Source organism: Vitis vinifera, chromosome 7 (genome assembly GCF_030704535.1).
Source record: "Vitis vinifera cultivar Pinot Noir 40024 chromosome 7, ASM3070453v1".
NCBI classification, from domain to species: domain Eukaryota; kingdom Viridiplantae; phylum Streptophyta; class Magnoliopsida; order Vitales; family Vitaceae; genus Vitis; species Vitis vinifera.
In genome coordinates, this window is record NC_081811.1 from 28,201,238 (window position 1) to 28,224,822 (window position 23,585).

General features: G+C 32.3%; 2 protein-coding genes across 2 annotated transcripts; one reads left to right on the plus strand and one right to left on the minus strand.

The window, feature by feature from the left end:
* The first annotated feature begins 722 nt into the window (after nucleotides 1–722).
* Nucleotides 723–5,800, plus strand: LOC100242265 (protein CPR-5). The gene is made up of 5 exons (XM_002280278.4): nucleotides 723–1,175; nucleotides 2,621–2,677; nucleotides 3,084–3,119; nucleotides 3,259–4,008; nucleotides 4,949–5,800. The coding sequence occupies exons 1-5, from the start codon at nucleotides 789–791 to the stop codon at nucleotides 5,480–5,482; spliced, it is 1,764 nt and encodes a 587-aa protein (XP_002280314.1). The 5' UTR covers nucleotides 723–788; the 3' UTR covers nucleotides 5,483–5,800.
* A 1,191-nt stretch (nucleotides 5,801–6,991) lies between these two features.
* Nucleotides 6,992–15,253, minus strand: LOC100247396 (protein HEAT INTOLERANT 4). The gene is made up of 14 exons (XM_002280259.5): nucleotides 14,875–15,253; nucleotides 14,093–14,131; nucleotides 13,947–14,000; nucleotides 13,745–13,808; nucleotides 13,510–13,568; nucleotides 12,427–12,551; nucleotides 12,272–12,331; nucleotides 10,443–10,501; nucleotides 9,775–9,854; nucleotides 9,549–9,587; nucleotides 9,026–9,088; nucleotides 8,890–8,937; nucleotides 8,669–8,797; nucleotides 6,992–7,495 (listed from the first exon to the last, which is right to left on the minus strand). Exons 1-14 carry the CDS (start codon nucleotides 15,007–15,009, stop codon nucleotides 7,448–7,450), a joined length of 1,002 nt encoding a protein of 333 aa, XP_002280295.1. The 5' UTR covers nucleotides 15,010–15,253; the 3' UTR covers nucleotides 6,992–7,447.
* Nucleotides 15,254–23,585: the final 8,332 nt, after the last annotated feature.

Sequence of the window (23,585 nt, forward strand, 5' to 3'; positions counted from 1 at the left end):
ATTATACTAATAAAATTTGAAATCAATCGATGATGACTAATTGTATTTACACCAAGTCTCAAGGGCGTGAGAGAAATTAAGCCTTGATATTTTTTTTTGTGTTTTAATTATATTTTTATTTCTTACAAATTTAAGTGATATTGGATTGGTATGTACATATTTTTCAATGTTGACAATGGTCGTACTAATAAAAATAAAAATAAAAATAATAAATTTAAAAAAAAGTGACATGGCACATAATATAATATAATTAAAGTTGACATTTAAAAAAAATTGAAAGCATATAATAGAAAACACTTGTATATATAATAATATAAATTAAAAACATTAAAGAGAAAGACTCAAATTACTTAAACTTTTGGTCCAAACCCAATTCAAAATAAATTCTAAACAAGAAAACTTGACCCGGATTAAACAAGGTTATTTAATTAAAGTATGAAATAATTTGACCCCTTTTTTAGATTAAAATTATCTTCCATTAAATTATTTTTTTTTACATTTTTTATTTGAAAAAAAAAAGGTATTTTCATCCCTTTAGGGTATATTTATAATTAAAAAATAGAAATATTTTGGACTTTTGGTTAACAAAATTAGTAGCTTTATTTATTTTTTCTTATTGATTGTTAAAAGTTTATCCAATTTATTTTTTACAGAATTATAAAAATGTGTATAAAATTAATTTTTTTTTTTTTTTTTCTCATCATTCTGAGCTGGATAAAACTATTTGACGGTTGTTCTCCACTTTTTCAAAATTTCCGATTCCCACCTCTCACTCTGTCCGCTCTTCCATGGACACGCCTCTACATTCCCTGCAAACCCTCGAATCCAGTGTTTGCGGCTCCACCGAAGAATCCAGCGACGCTGACCTTGTTGACACAATCTCCGTCGATTCCATCATCTCTCATGCAAACCCAACGGTCCAATTTCCTCCCCCCACCTCGGCTTCCACCACCACAGCTTCGAAGCTTATCAACATGAAGAAGAAGAAGAAGAAGAAGAAAAGAGCCCTCGTTGACGTCTCTGCGCCGTCGTCATCATCGAATTCAATGTATGTGCGCGTGGGAAACAAGCGTCGAAACCCTAGAATTTTGATGGGTTTGAATCGTCGCAGCGAGAGCGAGGCGGAGGCGATTGCTCTTCCGCTGGGAATGTCGATTGCGGCCATTGTTTCTCAGGTTTGGGGAATTTTTACTTTCTTCTTTGGGTTTGATTCTTATGGCATTTTAATATTTTTATGAGAAAGTTTCGATTTTGATTATTAATGCCGGGGTTGATTCTTGGTGGTAATTGGAATTTCTTCGAATTTTCTCAGGAAAGTTTTTATTTTGTTGATTAATTTCTTATAGTTTGTTGGTTCTGATGTGCTGTTGTTGAAGTGGATTTGTTGAAAGGATTGCAGTGGGCGTTGTGTAGAATTATCTGTATCAGACTAGAATAACTGTATTTGGAAAGAAAGAACAATTAGGATTTAGGGATAATGAAAGTTCCACCGAAAAGGTAGAGTCCCATGCAGTTAAGCTTGATATTCTTTGTCAACTTTGGACGTTCATAGTTGTATTGCACTTAGTGTGCTTTTTAAGAACTTTAGTAAAGGGGTCCATCTTTAGTGAAGATTCAACGTCAAAAAAGAGGTTTAATAACTAAATTGAAATTATTTTTTAAAAAAATACAAATGAAAAAATGAAAAAATAATAAATAAATAAAAATTAAAAAGACTAATTGCTGTTTTGGGTGCTAATTTTGATGATTTTGTTCATGGGCATAATGGCATTTGTATCCATTGTACAATTGGGGTATTTGACTCATTATGGTAAGTTATGGATCCATGGACGTATGCCCAAATATTGTGAGAATTAAGCTAAGGCTCTATTTGGACTAGTTTGGTATGGTGGATTTGATATTTTCAATTCCACTCAATCAGTTTGCTGGGGAGTGTTTTTGTGAGTTGATATTAGGTGGTTCATTGATAACTGAGTCTTCTGTATCTCAAGTCCCACAAAAGAACATAAAAACATAATAAAGCTGCTGATTTTAACTTCTTTGGCTCTCTTAAAGTTTGTAGCTTTTCCATGAAATGGTTGAACCTTGTATTCTGTTCTATATGCCTGAGAATTTGTGTATCTCCATGTAGCTTCATTGCTTTTACGATTTTGTGCCAAGATTCTCCTTTTTAAATTTTTTTTTTTTTTTTTTTTTTTGTTCCCATGAATTTATTAGTCTTATGTTTCCTTGAGACTTAATTTATGCTTTTGGATTTTTTTTGAAGAATGAGAGAGCATGTCTTAAATCTCATGTATATGGAGATCATCTCAGACCTTCAGTGTTTAAAAGTGGCTAGGGAATAAGGGCAGTCAAGAGCTTGAGGCCTATGCCTTTACGCTTTCCAAATCTACACATTTTTCTTGAGTCTAATGGGGGATCCTGTGAGGCATTGCTGTCTTGGCTTCAAACAGTTTTTGAAACTCTATCAAACATTTGACTCTTTCTAAGTAACTCATGTTATATGTTTATGCTGAGAAGTTCTTGTAAGAGAAAATAGTCGCGTTTTCTTCTGCAGTTACCTTAATTAAATTCAGCATTTGTTGGTTGATAATGTGGATGTGTTCTTTCTTGATTTTAGATTCTGGAAAGAAAAGATGAAGCAGGGGAAAGGATGTCTGTTGATCATCTTTCAATGGTATTCTTCTAATCCTTCTCTAAGATCTGTACGTTGGAATCTTGCTTTCCACAAATGGGTATACGCAGCAATTGGTGACTGTCCATCAACCAGCTCTTGATTTGGCAACCAAATGTTAAGCATATTTAATTCTTGAATGTTCCAATGGGATCTTGCAAATCTACTGCTAGACCGTGAGATTAGATGATTGAAATCACCCAGCTGGCATTTTTTTCAGCTGTGGATCATCCAGTTGTTGCTCCATTTGGATTGATGTATTATCGGCGCATTGAGAGGTGAAGCCCACCAGTAATGGTGGGTGTCACAACCTTTGTGTATTTCCTCCACGCATTCTTGTCAGCTGGTGTTTGTTTCTGTGGAAGTTAGAATTATGGGATATTGACTATTTGAATGTACATGTTTGCAGATCTGCACTATGGCTGTCAGAGAATCTTTAGCCAATGTAAGCTAGATCCTAAACTGCTGAATCATCTGTTAACTTTGGTTTTCCAAGTTTACTTTTTGTTGTTCATATCAATATCTCATGAATTGAAGGTCTTAAACCGATGAATATATCTTTTGTTTCAAATATGTGCCAACAGGTTTTTGGAGACAAGTTTGATTGTTTTGTGAGGAACTTTGAGAAATCATTTGGGAGCACCTTGAGGACCCTTAGATTGATTAATGAATCACCTCTGAACAAGGTAGGAGGTCACTTGAGCCACTTTAATGTGCAAAATTCTGGTTCAGATTTGAATCTACCTGTGCCTCTCAACAGAGGAGATACGATAAGTAGTTCCAGCATAAGTGATCATCACTCATCTATGGGTTTGCACCCTGTTGCAACTTTGGAATGCTTGAACACTCTTGAGGAAAGGCAAGAGAGTATACAAACAGATTCTGCAAACAGGGAGCTTACTGTTCATGGACAAATAAGCCAACAACTGGCATGTGTTTCTTCAAGCAGTCTAGGCTCTGTAATGAACCGGTCCACAGTTAGCACTTTCGAGAAATCTGTAGTTGAGCAAGCTCGTTCTAATGACCTCAAAGCACTTGAGCTTAGTCTTAGCATGAAAAAGATGAAACTGAAAGAAACACAGCTTGCTCTCAACTCTGATTCATATCTTCTGGAAAGGATGAAATTCTCTATGGGTATCTCAAAGGCATCCTTCAAAGCTGAAAAATTCAAGAACCAATTAGAAGACACGAAACATGCCGAGCTGCTTAGGAAGTGCATAGACTGTCTTGTTGCAGGTCTGCTTATCATGTCAGGATCTCTTGTATATGGAGCATATATTTATTCATTCAAAAGGATCACTGAAGCTACAGAAACCTGTACAGCTTCTCACAAGGCAAGAGCAATTTCTTCTTATTGGCTTTCGCTGATTAAATAATTTCCCAAGATTTGAGCATTATTGTTGGTTAGCTTCTTTTTGAAGTAATTTATGAATGTGCTCTGCATTATGATTTATTAGTTAGATCAAAATATTTAAATTACATTTGACGGTATGGTTCTAATTGTTCAACAAGTCACCCTTTCCAAGACTGCAGTTATGGAAGTATTTCCTTTACTGGACTGGAAGGACTATCCAATTCATGCTTCTTTTGGTTTGTGCTCATAGTAGAGTTTGTATATAACATAGTTTCAGGCACGACAATTGTTGGAGCATGTGTAGGAAAACTTTTTGCACAAATACAGTCCTCCTTATGCCTTGCAGATGTCCTTTTTCAACTTCTGACGGCAGGATCACATTTTAACTTTAAGTATAAAACAAGGTTTTGGGTGTTGATCCTGTTAAGCTAGCAATTGACCTTTTTTAGGTAATGGTGGCCAAGAGTGTATACTTAGCTGCAGCCTTCTATTTGGATTGCACATTTCAATAAATTGGGGGAAATAAACATAGTGGTGAGGTTTGAACTCGTGATATCCTGCCAACCAAGCCTCTCATAACATGTTCAGCTGCTAATGAAACTTAAAACTTTAAACCATTAGATAAGGGTGGGCCAAGAATGTATATTGAGTTGATTTGTGCAAAAGATCCTAGTAGATTTAAAGCTGCTGTAAATATAGATAGAATGCAAAAATTACCAAAATTGATAAACAAAATTTTCATTTAAACTTTTCCTGGTGGCTAACAAATTCTACTGTTGTTGGGATGCTTGTTTATTATATGTCTCTAGGTCACTGAGCACAGAGACCATCCATGATGGATAGTTCATAGGCTATATTTCCTCTTTGAGTTATTTTTTGGTGTATTGGAAGTGCTTAATGATGCTTTTATTATGTCTCAGGAGTTCAAGTCTTGGTGGATCCCAAAGCCAATGGCATCTTTGAATTCAGGGTTCTACATACTCAGGTGTCAGGTTCAAGTTGTGAGCCGAATGATGTTTGGCATCTTTATGATTGTTGCTATTGCTTATTTACTTCTCCAACGCTCAGCAAGTTCAAAACAGACAATGCCGGTTACTTTCATAATCTTGCTGTTAGGAGTTGTCTGTGGTGTTGCTGGCAAGTTTTGTGTCGACACATTGGGGGGTAGTGGATATCACTGGCTATTGTATTGGGAGGCTCTATGCTTGCTGCATTTCGTTTCAAATATATGTACTTCGGCTTTGTTTCTTCTTCTCCATGGCCCCATCACTGTGTCCCAAGGGGCAAAAGGCAACACAATGATTCCATACTGGATCCGTCGAACTCTCTTCTATGCCGCTATACTTCTATTCCTACCGCTGTTATGTGGTCTCATGCCTTTTGCAAGCCCTGGTGAATGGAAAGATCGTTTCTTGTTACTGCTTGCTGATTCTCTTTCAAATATAGATGACTGAAGCTGAGATTTGGAATGCTGAGAAGAGCCCATGCATTTTGCATCTATTGAAGGTTACTGTTTTGCCCTTGGAGTCACGTAACTTAGCCCCAACTCTTTGTCAAGCTGTCTGTCTTATGTACTCTGCTGAAGTTGGCTTGGCTGCTTGATTTATTCTATCAGTTATGGTGAAGTCCCTTTCTTCTTTTGGCATATTGAAAGGCTTAGGTCTTTATTTGGTCTGTCATCACCATCAAGTTGTTGTACTCTATTAGTAAAACTTATGCATAATTTTATTCAAGTTTGGTGTTTTAATTAAATGATTCTGTTTTTGTGTTGAGATTTGAGGGGCTGGATGAATTGCCATCACATGCTGATTACTGATGGAAGGAAACTGCGGTGCCAAGCTGCACGGCATAAAACCAAAAAACTACACAAGTTTTCAGATTGTGAACAATATTGGTTTTCTACCATTTCATGATATTTATAGTACGTGTGTTTCTATTCAAAGTGGTTTTAGTGGAAGTGTTGTGTTTTTATAAGAATTATCTATCAAGTGTTTTTTTTATAAAATATTTATAGTGTTTTTTTTAAATTATAAAGGATTTTTTATATTGAAAAAAAAAATTAAATTTTGTAAAAAAACTTAATTGAAAAAATATATAGTTTTTAAATTAACAGTACTTTTTAAAATCATTGTAAAGGTACTTATTAACAATATTTTTTAAAATCATTGTCAAGTGAACTTTTAAGTGTCTTAGACAGTTATTTTAAAAAATATTTTTAATATTTTTAACACTTAAAATTTTTATATTTCAAATATTAAAAGGACTAATAATGCTTCTTATAATCATTGTCAAACGTATTTTTAAATCTCGTTTGATAATGATTTTAGGAAGTATTTTTAACATTTTTAATACTTAAAATTTTTTATCATTCAAGTGTTTGAAAGGCTATAAAATTTTTCTAAAATTATTATCAAATGCACTCTGAATTCCCTTCTTAAAATCAATTTAATCCATGATTTGGAACTATATGTCAATCTAAAGCCATGTTTGGTACAGTTTCTCAAACCTTAAAAGCAGTGGGACAGCTTCTCAAACAGTAAAAGTAACATTTGAAAGTTGAACATAAATTCAAATTTTAGAAGTGTTTGAATAAAACTCTTAATCGTAAGTGTCACATGCATTAGATTTCCTTGTGTGATTTATTCGGATTTACACATGATATTCAAATTTTACAGAAAACGCATGGGATCCAAATTTTTTCCACAAACATAAAAGTAGAATTTTATTTAATTTAATTTTTTTAAAAATTACCCATATCATTAAAAACAATAATTTTAAAATATAATTCCTAAACATAAAATTCTATGGCCTCATTACCCTAATAGCTAAATGTAGAAGCTAATCACCTTGCTAAACAAGGCTTTATCACCACTATGATATTTTCCATCATGCCAAATGCTGCACAAGTAGGCAATTTCATTTTGTAAATACTTATATCATCCACAATCATTTAAACCTCCATAAATGATAAATAACTATTTTTATTTCATGGCATTGGCAGAATTGAACCTTTTGGGAATACAAGAAATAATGTTCAAGGGACAAAATTAGAACCTCTAACAAAGTACATAAATTGGAAAGCTAAGACAAACTTGAGAAACTGGGAAATTTTAGTCTTTCCAGAAATGCTCAAGAAATATCATTCCCATGATTGGGAGGCTCAACAACATTTCTTACAATTTCATCCGATGGTAACAAAAGCACCTAGTTCTGTTTTCTAAAGATCTTGGAACTACTAGTTTACATCTTTTCCTTGTAATCCCTTGAGACCGAGAAAGGACCACGAGATGAGGCACCTTAGGGTTCCATTATGAACTTTCATCATGAAACATATCCTGAAATCATTAGCTAGCTTTAGTCCCCAATGCAAACCACTTGGCATCTCTTGCAGTAGAAATACTGGTGGTTGATGAGCCCAATCACAGAACTTCATGAGCTTTCCCATAATACCTGTTTATAAACGGTGCCTGAAAGACATTCCAAACAACAATAATTACTACTTAAAGATTAATGAGTTGTAGTTATTTCTTGCAAAATTTGTACAGAGGACACAAATAAAATAAGTCCTTTCATATACGTTGGCCTGTCTCTTCCAATCTGGGCATTCAGTTCAGAATTTGAAATTAGAGCCCAAAGGGGAGCAAGTGATTTGAGAGGAATAAGTTTGAAGAGAAGTATAAGTACCATGTGACATGTAAAGAAGAAATTATTAAAACATGCTCAAATAAGTGATGATAAGCATAAATAACAAAAGCTTAATTTATTAAGATCTAAGCTTGTTAAAGCAAGAGAATCAGAATGCAATTAGCATTCTTAAGCAAGTGTGTGCTCTAACAGAAGAGGCGCCAAATTCATTGATTTGCTACAACCAATCAATTCTTTTTTGTAATTGTTCACAGAATGGATTGGAAAGCATACCCTCAATAAACCATGGCCAAGTCAAAAACCAGTTGACTCGACAGAAAATACTCAACTTAATTAGCCAAGTAAAAGTCAAACCATTTAGAACTAGTGTCATATTGATCCATTTGAATACCAAGAAAAAAAAATGGCCACATAATGACAAAGCTTTTGGGAAATCAGTTAGTTGATATTCAAACTAGCAAACATGTTTTGTTAGCATACAACAGATAAATAAATTAAACATATATTCCATCAAGAGATTAATTTTTGACTACTTATCTAGGGAACGACTTATAGTACTACACCATGATCTTGAATGTCGCATCAAGGCCAGCTTCAATACACACAATATTCAAAGGCTATCAATAGTCTCATGTGAAGAAACAAATATAGTGGTGTCCAAGATATTTTGTTCTTTCAATGGAAGGGATGTTCAAAATTGTACCTTAACATTTTAGAGTTTTTGTCAATGAAGAATAATCGGTCCAAACTCTCACAAATTCTTTCTTATGCTCTCTCTGGCTTTTAGCAAAAAGTCTTTAGAAGGTGCATCACTGTCCATATTAGATTTTGTTGATTGGTTGTGCTCTTGATGATTAAAGAGAGGTGCTTTTGTTAATCTCTCAATCTAATTGCCTTTATGTCTCCTTTCTATGCTTCTTGTGTACATTAGTGCCCCTTCTTTTAATTAGGCGGTGTTAATAATATTATCTTTTGCCTACCAAAAAAAATTGTACCTTAACATTTGATATGTCAGGAGTATCCTCGGTCTGCACAGGGTAGAACTTGTAAAACTTCATGTTTTCAAATGCTGCTTTAGCCTCCTCACTCATTTCTTCAAGCGCTTTTTTTCGGGCTTCTCTAGCCTACAAGAAAAGGAATTAACAAGTACTCACATATTTGAAATTTATGTGCAAGACCAAAACTATTGCAACGACTGGTATCTACTATAAAATACCTGTCTATTGGCTTTTTTAGCCTCTCGGACTTTCTCTTTGACAAAATCCTGAGCAAGCAAAACAATTTAAGTTCATTTTATGGTTTATTACATGAAGTAGCAATCAATTACATGCATATCATCAATTGCAAATCACCTTAAATGCATCCTTTTGATCTACATCCAATTCCTCCTCCTCAATCAGCTTATCAGTGAACTCCTAAAGATAAGTACAATTTAGCACAAGATGTAAATAAAACATAAGAAAAACCTATAAAGCTTCTGAGTAATAAAGGAACTTATTCCTTCAAAGGGTTCCTTCCACAACACTCTCCCAAGAATAATTAATGCAGGAACAAGTCATCTTTTGTCTTGTTAAATGCCTAACCATCACAAATGACTCTAAACTAAGTTTAGTATCAATTGCTTTATAGAAGCGAGACAACCAAACCCACAACCAGATGGTAACAAGAATTCCCTCAGCTAAACAGAAAATACAGCCATCTGACCAAACTGGTTTACAGGGTTGTTGAATTATCTAATAATTGGCTCATGATTATACATAAACAATGAAATTTGGGGATAAGTTTAAGCAACCAGACCATGTCATTACAATATTTTCAACCGATTTAAACAGGTTATATGCAAGAGCACAAACATCAAAAAAGTTACTTGTGTACCTCAAGTTCATCAAGCTCCCAATCAAACTCGCAGAAAACCTGCAAGGAGAAGGAAAAATTTACAGAATTTTTCAGTATATTTGCTTCAATCATCCTATTCATACGAGCAACCCCTATTTGTTGGTCATTACTCATCAACAAGTTGGTCTTAGCTACATAAAACCAACCAAATATTCCTTGAAATAATGGGACATTAGTTTTTCCTCATCACATGCTATCATCTTACCGGCTTTGATTCAGCTGGAAATATTATTTGAACCTCAGTACTCTGCTCCAGCTCATCTTCCTTGAATGGCTGATAAAAATCTGTTAACAGAATAAGACCAGTCAGCTGTCTAGTTCCACATGCATTAAAAATAATATTTTACAGAGCACTGACATGAAGTCCATAAGCTGAATCCTTGGAATAGCACAGGAACAAAATCAAGCTAAATAATATTTTTTCACAGAACGAATATGGGAAAGAAATGAAATTGCTTTTCAGAAGTCCACCATGGACGGCAGAATTCAAACAGAAAGTCCACATAGCACCAGTATTAACTAGTTAAGTTACAAACTCCCAATAATTAAATTAGATCAAGAAAAAGAGGCTCGGTAACCTAGTTATCAGTAGACATCTTCATTTTTCAAATTTCATCAAGTCATTTGTGTTGTCTAAAACTTCCTGAAAGGTATATACAATTTTCTGAACTCAGGCACAATTTCTGTTATTGGCAAAACTCATACAAAAATGAGTTTTTCTCGTTTCAGTTTGGGGATGGTGAAGGTAATTAAGAGGTGAAGCACTGAATTATGCAATGACAACAAGGATTCTTAGTTACAAAGAAGCCATCTCTAATAGGGTCAGTGTAGGATACTCCAGTCCAAACATCTGCAAATAGTTTGAGAACTCACATGGTAGGCAGTATTCATACTTCTTGACACGGTCTATCTTCAAGTGTTTCAAAGCGGCCCTACACCAAAAAATTCCATACAAATAAGAAGCCACAGAGGGGAACCATGCTGCATGCATAAAGTAAGAAACACAGCTAAACACATACTTGATGCACAACAACATACAAAACCAAACAAGTAATGCAAATAAAAAACATAAAAGTCAACTCATTGGGTAAGAGTTGTGATGGTAGAGGGTCAAACCCTCGAGTCCTTTTTATCTTTAGCATGGGCAGACTCACCAAACACTGGACAGAGCTATGAGGATAGAATCTCAGCACCTTCCTCTTCTATTTGTTACTCTCACTTCTTGACACCAATATAATTCTATTGTTCTTTTCCAATAAATTATTATAAACAAAATGGAGCATCAAATAGTTTTTTCTTAAGCAAAACAAAGCCATCCCCCCTCCCAAATTCCTCAACCACCACCCTTCCAAACAAAAATTCGAAGACCATTTTTCTTTTTTTCTTTTTTGATAAGCAAGAAGAAAATATTTTATATACAAAGTACCTGCAAAAAGATGCAACAAAATACATACAATGCATATATTGGTCTCCAAAAGAAGAGAAGAAAAAAAAACTATCAAAAGAAAGAGGGAAGAAACAAAACACACCCCCCTCTCCTCACTTTGAGCTAATCTAATCTACAAAGCCTGTCATGGTCATGGAATAATCATCTAAATACAATCTAAACCATTCCAAAAAAGTGCCCATATATGTGTGCTGAAGTAAAGACTCCTTCCCCTAAAAATTCTTCTCCTCATCCCCAGGAAATTCTTCTATTTTACTCCTTCCCATCATAAATATGACAACATGAAGAGCATATTTCTAAGCCCTTGAGGCCTGAATCAAATGATAAGTGGTTGTGGCAGTGATGGGAAATGTCCCACATTTAAATCTAAGAGGAAAAGGGAGAAAATATTACCTATCAAAGCAAAAAAAGACAAGATAGATTTCTGATGAACCTGATCTTCCTAAATTCAAAATCTACCCATCACTTACAGAAAACCCCCACCATAGATCTCAAAAGCATCAACCCACCATCCCTTAAAATCACTCAAGTGATACAATTCCACTTTTGCTGCACATGATGCACAAATGATCATTTACTAGTTCTGACCTATCTTAACACAGAAAAGACACCAGTCCAAGCCAACATCCCCCATCTCCCAGGTTGCAATAAATCACCCACTCTGTTTGGTTAAACTCCTACTTTAGATCTTCTCCTTGCACAAAAAAACAATGCCCACTGGATGGAGCACCAATCTACAGCATGCACAAACAAGATGAGATTTCAGAGAGAGAGCAACAGGTTAGACTATGTGATTGTTTGCAGTAAAACTTAAATACTGCAGTGGAGTTAGCTTCATGTTTGGTATTTTTAAATTTTCAAACAGAGACAACTAATAGTCTGATTCTTGACTAACTGCAATAGAATTACCTTTATGTAACCATGTTAATAGACCATATAATATTTTAAATTAAAATTTTCAATCATATGATAATAAGAAAAACAACAATAAAAAATAAAAACATAAATAAAATAAGAACTGATCCCTATAGCTGATTTAAAGACTTAGAAATGCAGTCATGACTGTGAGCAAGAAAACCCAAGTTAATCATATCACAACTTCTAACATAAATTCAAAAAATACTTGCCCAACCTGACTCTCCAAGTTGACTGGACTAAACAACAAAATTTATTGTACTTACACAAAAATGTAAAATATTAATTTATCTAACTGGTTTGGATGATAAAGTTACATTAGTAAAAAAAGCAATTTCACCTTCTTTGGGTGCAGCTCAAGATAAATATTTGGGTCTTTAGCCTGTCAACTTGACTTTCTCTGTAGAAGAATGGGATCGCATAAGGACATCAATGGATAAATAACTTCAAAGATGAATGCGGAGAAAGATACCAAGAAATCAGTTCAAAACCTACCTGTTCTCCAAAGGAATATATGGAACCCAGTCCATTTTCATTTGCTTCATAGGAACTATTTCTTCAGCCTCCCTCTGAACTGAGTTAATTCCAATCTTATCAGAAGGCGGGAAAGGAGATACAACCTGTCAATGAGAACCAAAAAATGAAAGAAATAAATTAGCCAAAAGTTACAAATGTATGTTGTGGTAAAAACAAATAATTCTGACAAACTTATTCCCATAAATTTTACCCAAAAAAAATGATAATTTGCTACCAAGAATAGAAAGAACAACAAGAAAAAATTTATGGACAAAGAAAAAGGTATCATGCTTTTTGTTCATACAATCATATAAGTTCACAATGGCATTTAATGTTGGAATTTGCAAATTGCTAAGCAAATAGAATGGAAGAAGATAAATTAAGTCACTACACCCGCAGACTACATTGCTTATATAAATATACTAATTTCCATAATTAAAGAGGTGAGATAGAGAAACCTATGGATCCAATAAACACCTGTAGTTACTATGAACAAAGCAAAACATGTCATGCATTTTGTTCATACAATTACACAAGTTCCCAAAGGTATTTGATGTTGGAATTTGCAAATTACAAAATACATAGAATGGAAGGAGATAAATTATGTCACTACACTCGCAGACTACATTGCTTTTGTAAATATACTAATTTCCATAATTAAAGAAGTGAGATAAAGAAATTATGCATCCAATAAACACCACACAAGTTCTCAAAACCTATTATTGGGGACTGTGTTCAAAGAAATAGCCACTCAACTCATACCAAAGGAACCAAAGCTGCCTAGAACCTGAGTACAAGGTTAAATCTCAATACCAAGTTAAAGAACATGAGCAAATCTAAGAAAAAGGCAAAAGTGTACCAAAGGTCAGGCAGGGAGACAAATACAAAAATTGACTGGAACTCCAACTAAAGACAGTATATAACATCAAGAGGTTCTATAAATAACGAGCCCGCTTTAATGACTTCAATCTTGTGAGGAATTTGCAGCCACCTATGTTAACCAAATTAAACTACTTTATTTTCCAAACCCCTAATTCAAAAGCCACTATTTTAATAACTTACAGCCACCACAGCAGGTATGCAGATAACTTTATTTTCACCCTTGTACGAAACCAATTGAGCTGCAAGAGAGAAAAGGGCAGTGTAAAAAGGAAGGACAGAGAAAACAAAGAACATAATATACCCCAACAAACTCTATACAAAAATTAAATGCAAGTCTTTCTTCAATAAGTATGAAGCACAATCAAAGTCTTGATAACAAGAAAAATAAAAGGCCGAAATAATGTAAGCTACTTACGCTCTGAACAGCCAAAGAGATAAACTTTCTTGCCATATAGTTTTCCCCCTTCTTCGAATGCTTTCTGACCACAGTTAGGTGAATACTTTAAGCACTAAACATTTCAATTTTTTTTTTTTCACTTCTATTTTAAAATAAGTCATCCAACCACAAACTGCTCACAAAAATAAATAAATAAACCTAAGATGATTATTTGACTTACTTCAAGGTTAGAGAAGTTCCACTTGAATTGGTAAAGCAAGTCGAATTGATCCCACTGAAAGATACAATTATTTATTAAGAAGAAACAATAAAACATACTAAGATGTTTTAAGTAAAAGCTGAGAAAACAAAATTATAGTTTCAGACCTCTGTCCCAACTGGAAATGTCTCTTTCCACAGATCTTCCTGCAAAACATAACCAGGTAAAGTTTAAATACAATGATATGGTGCTCCTTAATAGTATGTAGACAAATGCAGAACTGCATACACCGGCCTTCATCTATTTTATGTTTTCTAAGAACCACAATCATTACCAGCTCCATTTCCGTCCAAATATGTAAAACTCAATTTTAAATAAACCAAAAACCAACAACTAACGATATGCAAACCAAAAATCAACAATTAACAATACTGTACTGCCCTGTTGATGCTATGCCATTCAATTCTAGCATAATAACAGGGTATAATTAATGAATCTGTGATATTCATAAACACAAATTTACCAGTTGCAGCTCCAAATTGCTTCAAGAAGAAACAAAAACTATTCAAAAGCAGCAAAGTGAAAATGACACCGTTTGGTTCCCAGGAGATTTGGGGTGAGAAACAAAGAGTAGCATTTCAAATACCCGATAAAAACCAGTCAAGCTAGCCCAAACACCACCATTCGCTTAATCAAAGTAACAATCCAGATTCCTTCTACTAAACATTCAAATTCCTTCTCTTCCGCTCAACCGACCACCAACACAGACCAAGAGGTTACCAGCATTTTAGCTCAACAATCAAACACAGCGCACCAAAACATCAAAAACCCAAAAATCAAGATCCAAACAGATCACCCAGAAAATAAAAATAATAATAATAAAAATCAAATAAAAACCGATCCAACCAATCAAGCACTGTTGAATCAAACATCATCCAATCAACTATACCATGTTGCGCTTCTCCTCGAAGAACTCGGGCTCCGATTCAGGCTTAGAAGCTTTGACCCGCTTAGCTCTGGTGGGGGCTTTGGAAGAATTGGATTCTTCCTTCTGAGTTGGCTGTCGCCTAACTTTTCTCTTCATTGTTTGAGGTGGATTGTAGAGAGAGAATTAGGATTTGGAGATATGGAGAAGAGAGAAGGTAGAAAATTTGAAGAGAATATACTTTGGGCGGTCTGTGAAAAAATGTAGGGTTTGGGGGTGAGAGGTAGACACGCGTGAAATTAACGCGGGCGGTCCGAATTTGAAGAGATGATGGGGGGAGAAAGAGGGAAAGGAGATCGTCTCCGGTTTCCCACTACAGTTTTCTCAAGTTTATGTGTATCCTTCTATCCGTCTATTTATTTATTTATTTATTAGATAGATATTTATTTAGGTGCGTGTTATATGAGGTTTTTCGTTTCATTTTTTTATAATAAAAAATCTTAATAAAATAATTTTTTGATATTTGGGTACAATATAATTGATATTGCTTTAAAAATAATTTAGAAACTAAATTGGAACATGATGATTTTTATTTATACCATTTTACATATATGATTTTTTTAAGGTGAATTATAAAATTTATCATCTTAATTTAGTATTGACTTTTTTTTATTCTAATAGTCAAATGTCAAATAAGTTATTTTATTAAAATTATTCATACAAAATTTAACAAATAAATTCATATAACGAGCACATAAACATATTAAACACATCTAAATATATCATTGGCGAGTACTAAACAAAATTAAGATTTAAGGGATACTTGATAAACATTAATACTTATTATTTTATGACTTGAGTTGACTTTTAAGTTAAATTATACGTGAGTTGTTAACTTAAAACTTGTTATTTAATTATTATTTTAAATATTAAGATTGTTTGATAAAATTAAATTCAAATATATTTTAAATCATATTTATTCCCATTAATTATAATCAGGGTGAATGAGGTTAGTAGCATCAGAGGTGGTAGAGTAGCAAATCAAACCATTGAAGTAATCAAAACAAATGAAAAAAAAAAATGTAAACTTAAAAATAAGTTGATTGATTTTATTTATTACTTAACGATGCTTTTAACTTTAAATTATATGATTTAATCGTTTTATCAAACATGTTTAATTTACTTAATAACTTAAATTAAGTGAATTAAGTTATGAAGTCGGTTTACCAAATACTCGCTTAAACATGACTTATTGATGATATTACTTGGAAAAAAAAGTTTTAATTTGACACATGAATAAAAATTTATTTATTTGGATTTAATTTGTTTTATGTAATGTAAATTTAAAAGACAAATATAAAAAATATGGTGAATTTATCCATTGAAGATATGGGGCAGGTAAAAAAAAACTTTGTGGTACTTTCATAGTTGATGGGATGCTATTATTATCATTATTTACGTTTACATTTAATGAACGAAATCAAAGAATATTTGGAGAGTTATATGATACGGTATTTATTCACATAACTTAATATTTGAAAAATATTAATGTCCGATAATACAAAATGGGAAGTGGAATCTTTTTTCCCTAATTTAACCAATCTCTTTGATTGAATAAAATGGCTTCCTATTTTGTGCTTTAATTTTAATAATGGTTTCTCCTGCTATTTTGGGTGAAATATGCCCATATTAAGTCAAATAAGATTTAACGATTGTTATTATAATTTTGAATTTTAAAGATGGATAAAAAAAATATTTAAGTTACTATTCCGAAATTTTGGTAGGTGAAATGGGTCTTTGTCATATAGTGAAATTTTAAGAGCATCATCAAATATTTGAACATGTTTTTAGATAAGACATGACATAATGAGACAACAAAATCCATTGATTGTTAGTATGACATGATAGTTAAAGCTGTCGAAATATACAATTTTATAGTAAATATACAGAATTAAAATACATTATATTTGTATAGAGCAATGGCGTCATTCTTAAGATTAGAGAAATGATGACTCTTAAAACAAACCTAAGAGTGTGATGTCAAATACAATAAAAGTTTTGACCAATCATCGTTTTACATAAATTGATTTCTCATATGATATTGTTAAAATTCTTTCGTCAAAACCAATAGTCATGAGGTCAAGTTTGAATCACGAGAGCATCATGATCCTTTTGGTGCCAAAAAACCCCTTTTATCCCCGAGGGCCCATACGACCCACAAATATTTAAATTATAACTTAATCTAATGTTTCCATCATAATTAATTAATAAGGGACTTTGGTGACTACAACTCTTTAAATACACACTCAGTGTTTAGTGTCAAATTTAAATTATATTAAAACCCCTTAACTTTGTCTAATATTGGAGGTAAATTACATTATCTCCCATTGTGGTTGATTAGATGAACTCTTTTCTTTCATATCTTACCATATGAAAAATGGATTGAATATTATTTAATTTGTACCATTTATTCATATTTTATGTTCCATTTTAATTAAAAAGAATTGAGAGAAAACATGCCTACCCTTTCCCTTCTAAACACACAATAACAAATTTATAGATATTTTATTTATTTAAAATATATTTTTAAAACAAAAAAATTCCCATTGGGAGTAGAAATGAATAGACTGGTGGACGATTACAGAAATATTTTATTTGAATAAGGTTTTAGTATTTTATACGAAGTAGCAAGATGTACATAGAACTTTATTTATAAAATGGAAATGTTACACGTGGATATTTATAAAATGGACCGTATTTTTACCTAATGGGTCTTTGCTTACTTTGAGATCCCGGGCCATGAGTTGGTGTTGCAGTTGGGCTTTGTCCGGTGGCTTGGCTTGCCATTTGGGTTTGGAATTTGGGCCATCATTAAGCCCAATTTCTGTAGCCCATGTTGCAAAGGCGGGCCTGGGAAAACTGGTCATGCCCACAAAATCTGCCCATGTTTGCGTTTCAAGTCATTATGGATGAAGACAATGAATAAGGAGCACGTTATAAGATAATAAGATTTATGGTTAAAAAAAAAACTATAAAATATATTTTAAAATAATACTGATATATGCATTATTTAAAATTATTGACATATCAGAGGGTTGATCGAGTCCATAAATTCCCCTTGTGTTTAAATGTCGTGCGCACTTTAGTGAATGAACTTTTACGATTAGGGTATGCATATTTTTTGACAGCAATTGTTGTTAGAAGAATTGTTAGCATTCGAGGTATATATATAGAGAGATAAATTATTTATGCATATTGAACTACATATTATAAAACTTTTTTTATTTAGAAATCATAAATATTATATATAAATAAATGCATTTTTTACTATTGTTTAATTTATTGAACAATTTCTATATAACACTAAAGGTAAGAGAAATTTCATATTTGTCTTATTAACAAATATTAAAATGTAATATAAATTTTATTTTAAAATAATTATGAACATTAAAATACAATATATATTTCATTTTATTTATTTTATAAACATGATATAACATATTTTATTACATATAATATTTTAAAATATCACATCTTATTTAAATTATATTATAAAATACACATATTCTATCTAATAGGATATGATATATTAAAATATATTTATATCTCGTCAATTAAATTTAACTTTTTACCATATTTAGATAGCGGGATATGGTATAAGATAGAATAAAAAGAGAAATAACATATTCTACTTTAGCAATGGATATAATACCTTATTTTATTATTTATTCCATATTATATTCAATCAAATGGAATAATTGATAAAATATATTATTTATCATTTTTTTATAAAGATTACGATAAGCGTAAATGAAGATATAGGATATATATAAATTAATAATATTTTATCCCGTCAATGCTTTCTATAGTAACATACCTTGAATATTTCCCATATTTTCAATAATAATTAAACAAGTACAAATCTATAAATAATCGTCATTATTTATTGGGTGTACAACAAGTGGAGGAGTGATGTAAAATCAGTGGCCTTTTTCGAAGATCATGGATTATACTGTTGCAATTGACTACTATATATTTATGCTCCTTTTCTCCGCCCCCTGGCTTTCACCCACAATGGGCTCTTGCTCACCATTTCAGTAGTGGAAACAATGAATGAGATTCCCGAACGGGAAACTCTCTTTTGGGCGAATTGTTTATCCTCTTCTCTTTATTAGAGTGGCGGCACAGGCCATGGTTTAAAAGAATGGCCAGAGATCCCTACATGTCATTCAGTGGAGTTAGACGGTTAGAAGTCAAAGAATTATAAATAAAACACGGAGAAATCTCAAATGCGGTCCATTGTAGCAGCATCCACCACTACCCAGTGTGCCAAATTACAATTTGTGTAGCCCTGTTGAGAAACATGACGCATGGTGGATGGCGTATTAGTAATATGATTTCCTAATGAGGATTAAGTGATTAATACATGATGGGCAATTGAGAATTGCTACGTGTGGGTGGGCCCTGCCTAATTTCTCAGGGGCAATGACTGGTATTTGATCTTAGAGATTGAAAAGGGATATGGCTCGTCGTTTTCAATTGCAAACCTAAAATAAAATGCCGTGCAACCACATGTTCCACTGGATGAAAGGGCATCTAACATTATACTAATAGTCCACAACACATTCATATTTCATATGCCACTTGTTGATCACATCATAAAAATTATTTTTCATGCATGGGCATTGATGTCATATTAAAATGCCGCTCCAACCAAATCTAGATAGATGTAAAGATAAAAAATAAAGCCACATGTTATTAATCTAAATTTACTAATTATGCTTAAAATACAAATTTAAGTGATTAGAGCTACATATGTAATTTAAGCAAGTTGGGTCACCAAAAATCTAAATTTAAAAACATTTAATTCAAGTTTAACTCAACCTAATGTCTAACATAACGTATTTTAATTAAAATTTGATCTAATATAATTTTTGTTAACTTTATTTAGTTTAAAAATCGAGTTAAGCATATTTAAAAAAAAAAATTATTTTATATATTTTTATCAAAATATATATAATAATAAAACAAACATTTCCAAATGGTAAAAAAATAAAATTATACCCCTATCTTTGATATATTTGATAGGACATATATATATGAAAATAAATAAAATAAATGTTATCACACAATATATATATATAATTGAGTTTTGATTAAATGTAAATCTTTAGGTTGCCTTAATATTAAGTCAGATTTAAATTATATTCAGATTGTCTTAATCTAATTTAGATTAAATTTGAATTGAAAAAATTAAATCAATTCAAACATAAATTATTAAAGATAATTATTGATATCAGAGATTAGATGGAGATAGAGGTGGTTCGACCCCTTGTCTATTGTCCAAATTATTTATTTGGTCTTCTTAGATATTGTGATAAGGGCTTACGATGGAGGGGGACGTGTGTCTTGGATTACTCGTACATTTTCATAAATATTTTTATTTTATATTTATTAAATGGGATCATAGAGTATTCTATCATACCTTATGTTATGAATAATTCTTATACACATCATCTAACAATATTAAATAGGAACTTATGAAACAAGAGTATGTATATAATTCAGATTTAAAAAAAAATCATAAAATAAAAGTTAATCAAGAAAAAAAAATCCAAATAAAATCTTCTTGTTCCTAGATCTCAATGGATTGGCGAAAAGGGAACTTAGAGAAGGGGTCCATGTCACCGGCTCACAGCCTGAATCCCAAAAATTCCAGATTTTTTAAGATATATTTATTATTTATTATTTATTTTTCTAAATGGGCACGTGGATCTTGTGGAACCATTGAAAGCATCCATTATCAAATCAGAATAGACTCCTCGTGTGAAATCACCAAAAACACCCTAGTGACTGACACGTCTCGGTAAAAGAAAGCGAGTACAGTAGATTTCCTACGCTTTTCGTTGCGTTGTGGATAATCCGTGAGAGGCCGTTCGCATTGGACTCGCTTTCTAGAAAGTTGAAAAGGCGGGGCGGAGGAGCCATGCAAGACAAAACCAGGGCTGCGCTAATCTAAAATACGCCGTGTGCGCAATGCGTGAGGAAGATCGAAGAAGGAATATTAAGGTGGGCATGCACGAGTGCGCATCCTGGCGCAGTGTAGCCTTTTGCCATGTGCAGTGCGTGAAGATATGCTAAAAAACACTGTTTAACACTTCTATTAAGATTGTTTGGAGTAAAAAGAAAAAACACTACCGAATTACTTTAAAAATGAAATAGCTCGTTAGTGGACAAGAAAAAAGGAAAGATATTCTCTTTAATTTATACAATTACATCAAACGATTCTTATTCCTGCTACAAGAAGTTTTTTGCTTAAAAAAGTCCACTCAAAGACAACTACAAATAACTAAGCATCCCCAAAAGAAATATAACTTTAACTTTTACAACTTCTCATCTCTGATTTCCCCCTTATAATAACATTAAGGTTCCATAAAGCATCTTTCTCTATACCACTTTTATTATAATTTTATTTAAAGAGTATTATTGGATGTTTATATATAAATTTTAAAATATATTTTTTATTTATAAATATTTTTAATAGTTTTCTGTACTTTTAAAAATGATTTCAAAAATTTAATTGTTAGGGGAAAATGTTTTTAAGTATTACAAAATGTTAGGAAGTGTCCCAAATTCCTAATTAGTATAGATTTCTTTTTTGCAAATAATATTATATAGAATATTTATAAGTTGATATATTATTATAATATTAAACTTCCTTATAGAGTAAGGAAGGTTGTTATAAATATCTCTATAAATATTCTAAATCATGAGCGGAAAAAGTTATGAAATGGAGATGACCTGTATAGATTATATGAGGTGGATAGAGATGTGAGGAAGAACGGGAGGTACCCAGTGGAGCGAGGGGGCTCGTAGTAAAGTATGAATACAAGGAGTGGGGAAACATGAGAGTTTCGGAAACCCAGTAGTTGTATTTGGTTCTGTCCTCTGTATTATTCTCTATTGTATAGTGAAATCATTATCTCTCATCCGTGAATGTAGGCATGGTTGGCCGAACCACGTTAAAACCTTGTGTACCGTATGTATGATTATTTTATCTTTGTGTTCTTAAACTAACATTGTTGGCATCAAAGCTTTCGTTATCACAACAACTGACATCAAAGCTTGGGTTGAAAATTTATGGAAGAATAGAAGATCACAAAACACATAAGATGAAAACAAAATGAATTTTTACTAAAGGTGGAGTCGATTGCTATTTCGTGATGATATGATACAAAAAGGTTTGTGTCATAGAGAGCTTGAAGATTAACTTCATGGAATTATTAGGAAGTGTCCCAAATTCCTAATTAGTATAGACTCCTTTTTTGTAAATAATATTATATAAAATATTTATAGGTATAATGTATTATTATAATATTATATTTCCTTATAAGATAAGGAAGATTATTGGAAATATCTATATAAATATTTTAGGTCATAAGGGGAAAAAGTTATGAAATAGAGATGAGCTTGTAAAGACTATACGAGGTGTATAGAGATGTGAGGAAGAACGAGAGGTACCCGGTGGAAACATGAGATGTTTCGGGAACCCAATAGTTGTATCTGGTTCTGTCTTCTATAATATTCTCTTTTGTGTAGTGGAATCATTTTCTTTCATCCATTGACGTAGGCATGGTTGACTGAACTACGTTAAAACCTCGTGTACCGTATGTGTGATTGTTTTATCTTTGTGTTATTAAACTAACATTGTTGGCACAAAGCTTTCGTTGACACTACAACTGATATCATAGCTTGGGTTGAAGATTTCTGAAAAATTAAAATATCACAAAACACACAAGATGAAAACAAAATGAATTTTTACTGAAGGTGGAGTCGATTGCTCTTTCGTGGTGATATGATACAAAAAGGTTTGTATCATGGAGAGATTGAAGATTAACTTCATGGAATTTTGTCAAAGGTGGAGATTGTTAGGAAGTGTCCCAAATTCCTAATTAGTATAGATTATTTTTTGTAAATAATATTATATAGAATATTTTTAGGTTGATATATTATTGTAATATTATACTTCCTTATAGAATAAGGAAAGTTGTTGAAAATATTTCTATAAATATTATAAGTCATGAGGGGAATAAGTTATGAGATGGAGATAGACCTGTATAGACTAGGCGGGGTGGATAGAGATGTAAGGAAGAATGGGAGGTACCGGTGGAGCGAGTGGGCTCGTAGTAAGGTATGGATACAAGGAATGGGAAAACATGGGATGTTTCAGAAACCTAATAGTTATATCTAGTTTTATCATCTGTAATATTCTCTATTGTGTAGTGGAATCATTATCTCTCATCCGTGGACGTAGACATGGTTGACCGAATCACGTTAAAACTTTGTGTACCGTATGTGTGACTGTTTTATCTTTGTGTTATTGAACTAACATTATTGGCATCAAAGTTTTCACTGTTACAACACAAAATGCTTTTTAATCATTTTTTTAATTAATATCAAACAGGTCATAAAATATTAAAAAAATATAACTCTAAATGTTGAAGTATTTTTACGAGTCATTTCGATTAAAATGTTTCATTGATTTGATATTTTATTAAAAATACTTTTAAAGATAATCATTTACAGTTGGTTTGATAACTGTTTTTAAAAATAATTTTATGATTTTCATAAAATAAAAGTATGTTTATAAACTTAAAATATTTTAATCAATTTTTAATATTTTTAAAAATAATTTTCATATTTATTGTTTTATTTTTAATTATTTTATATATTTG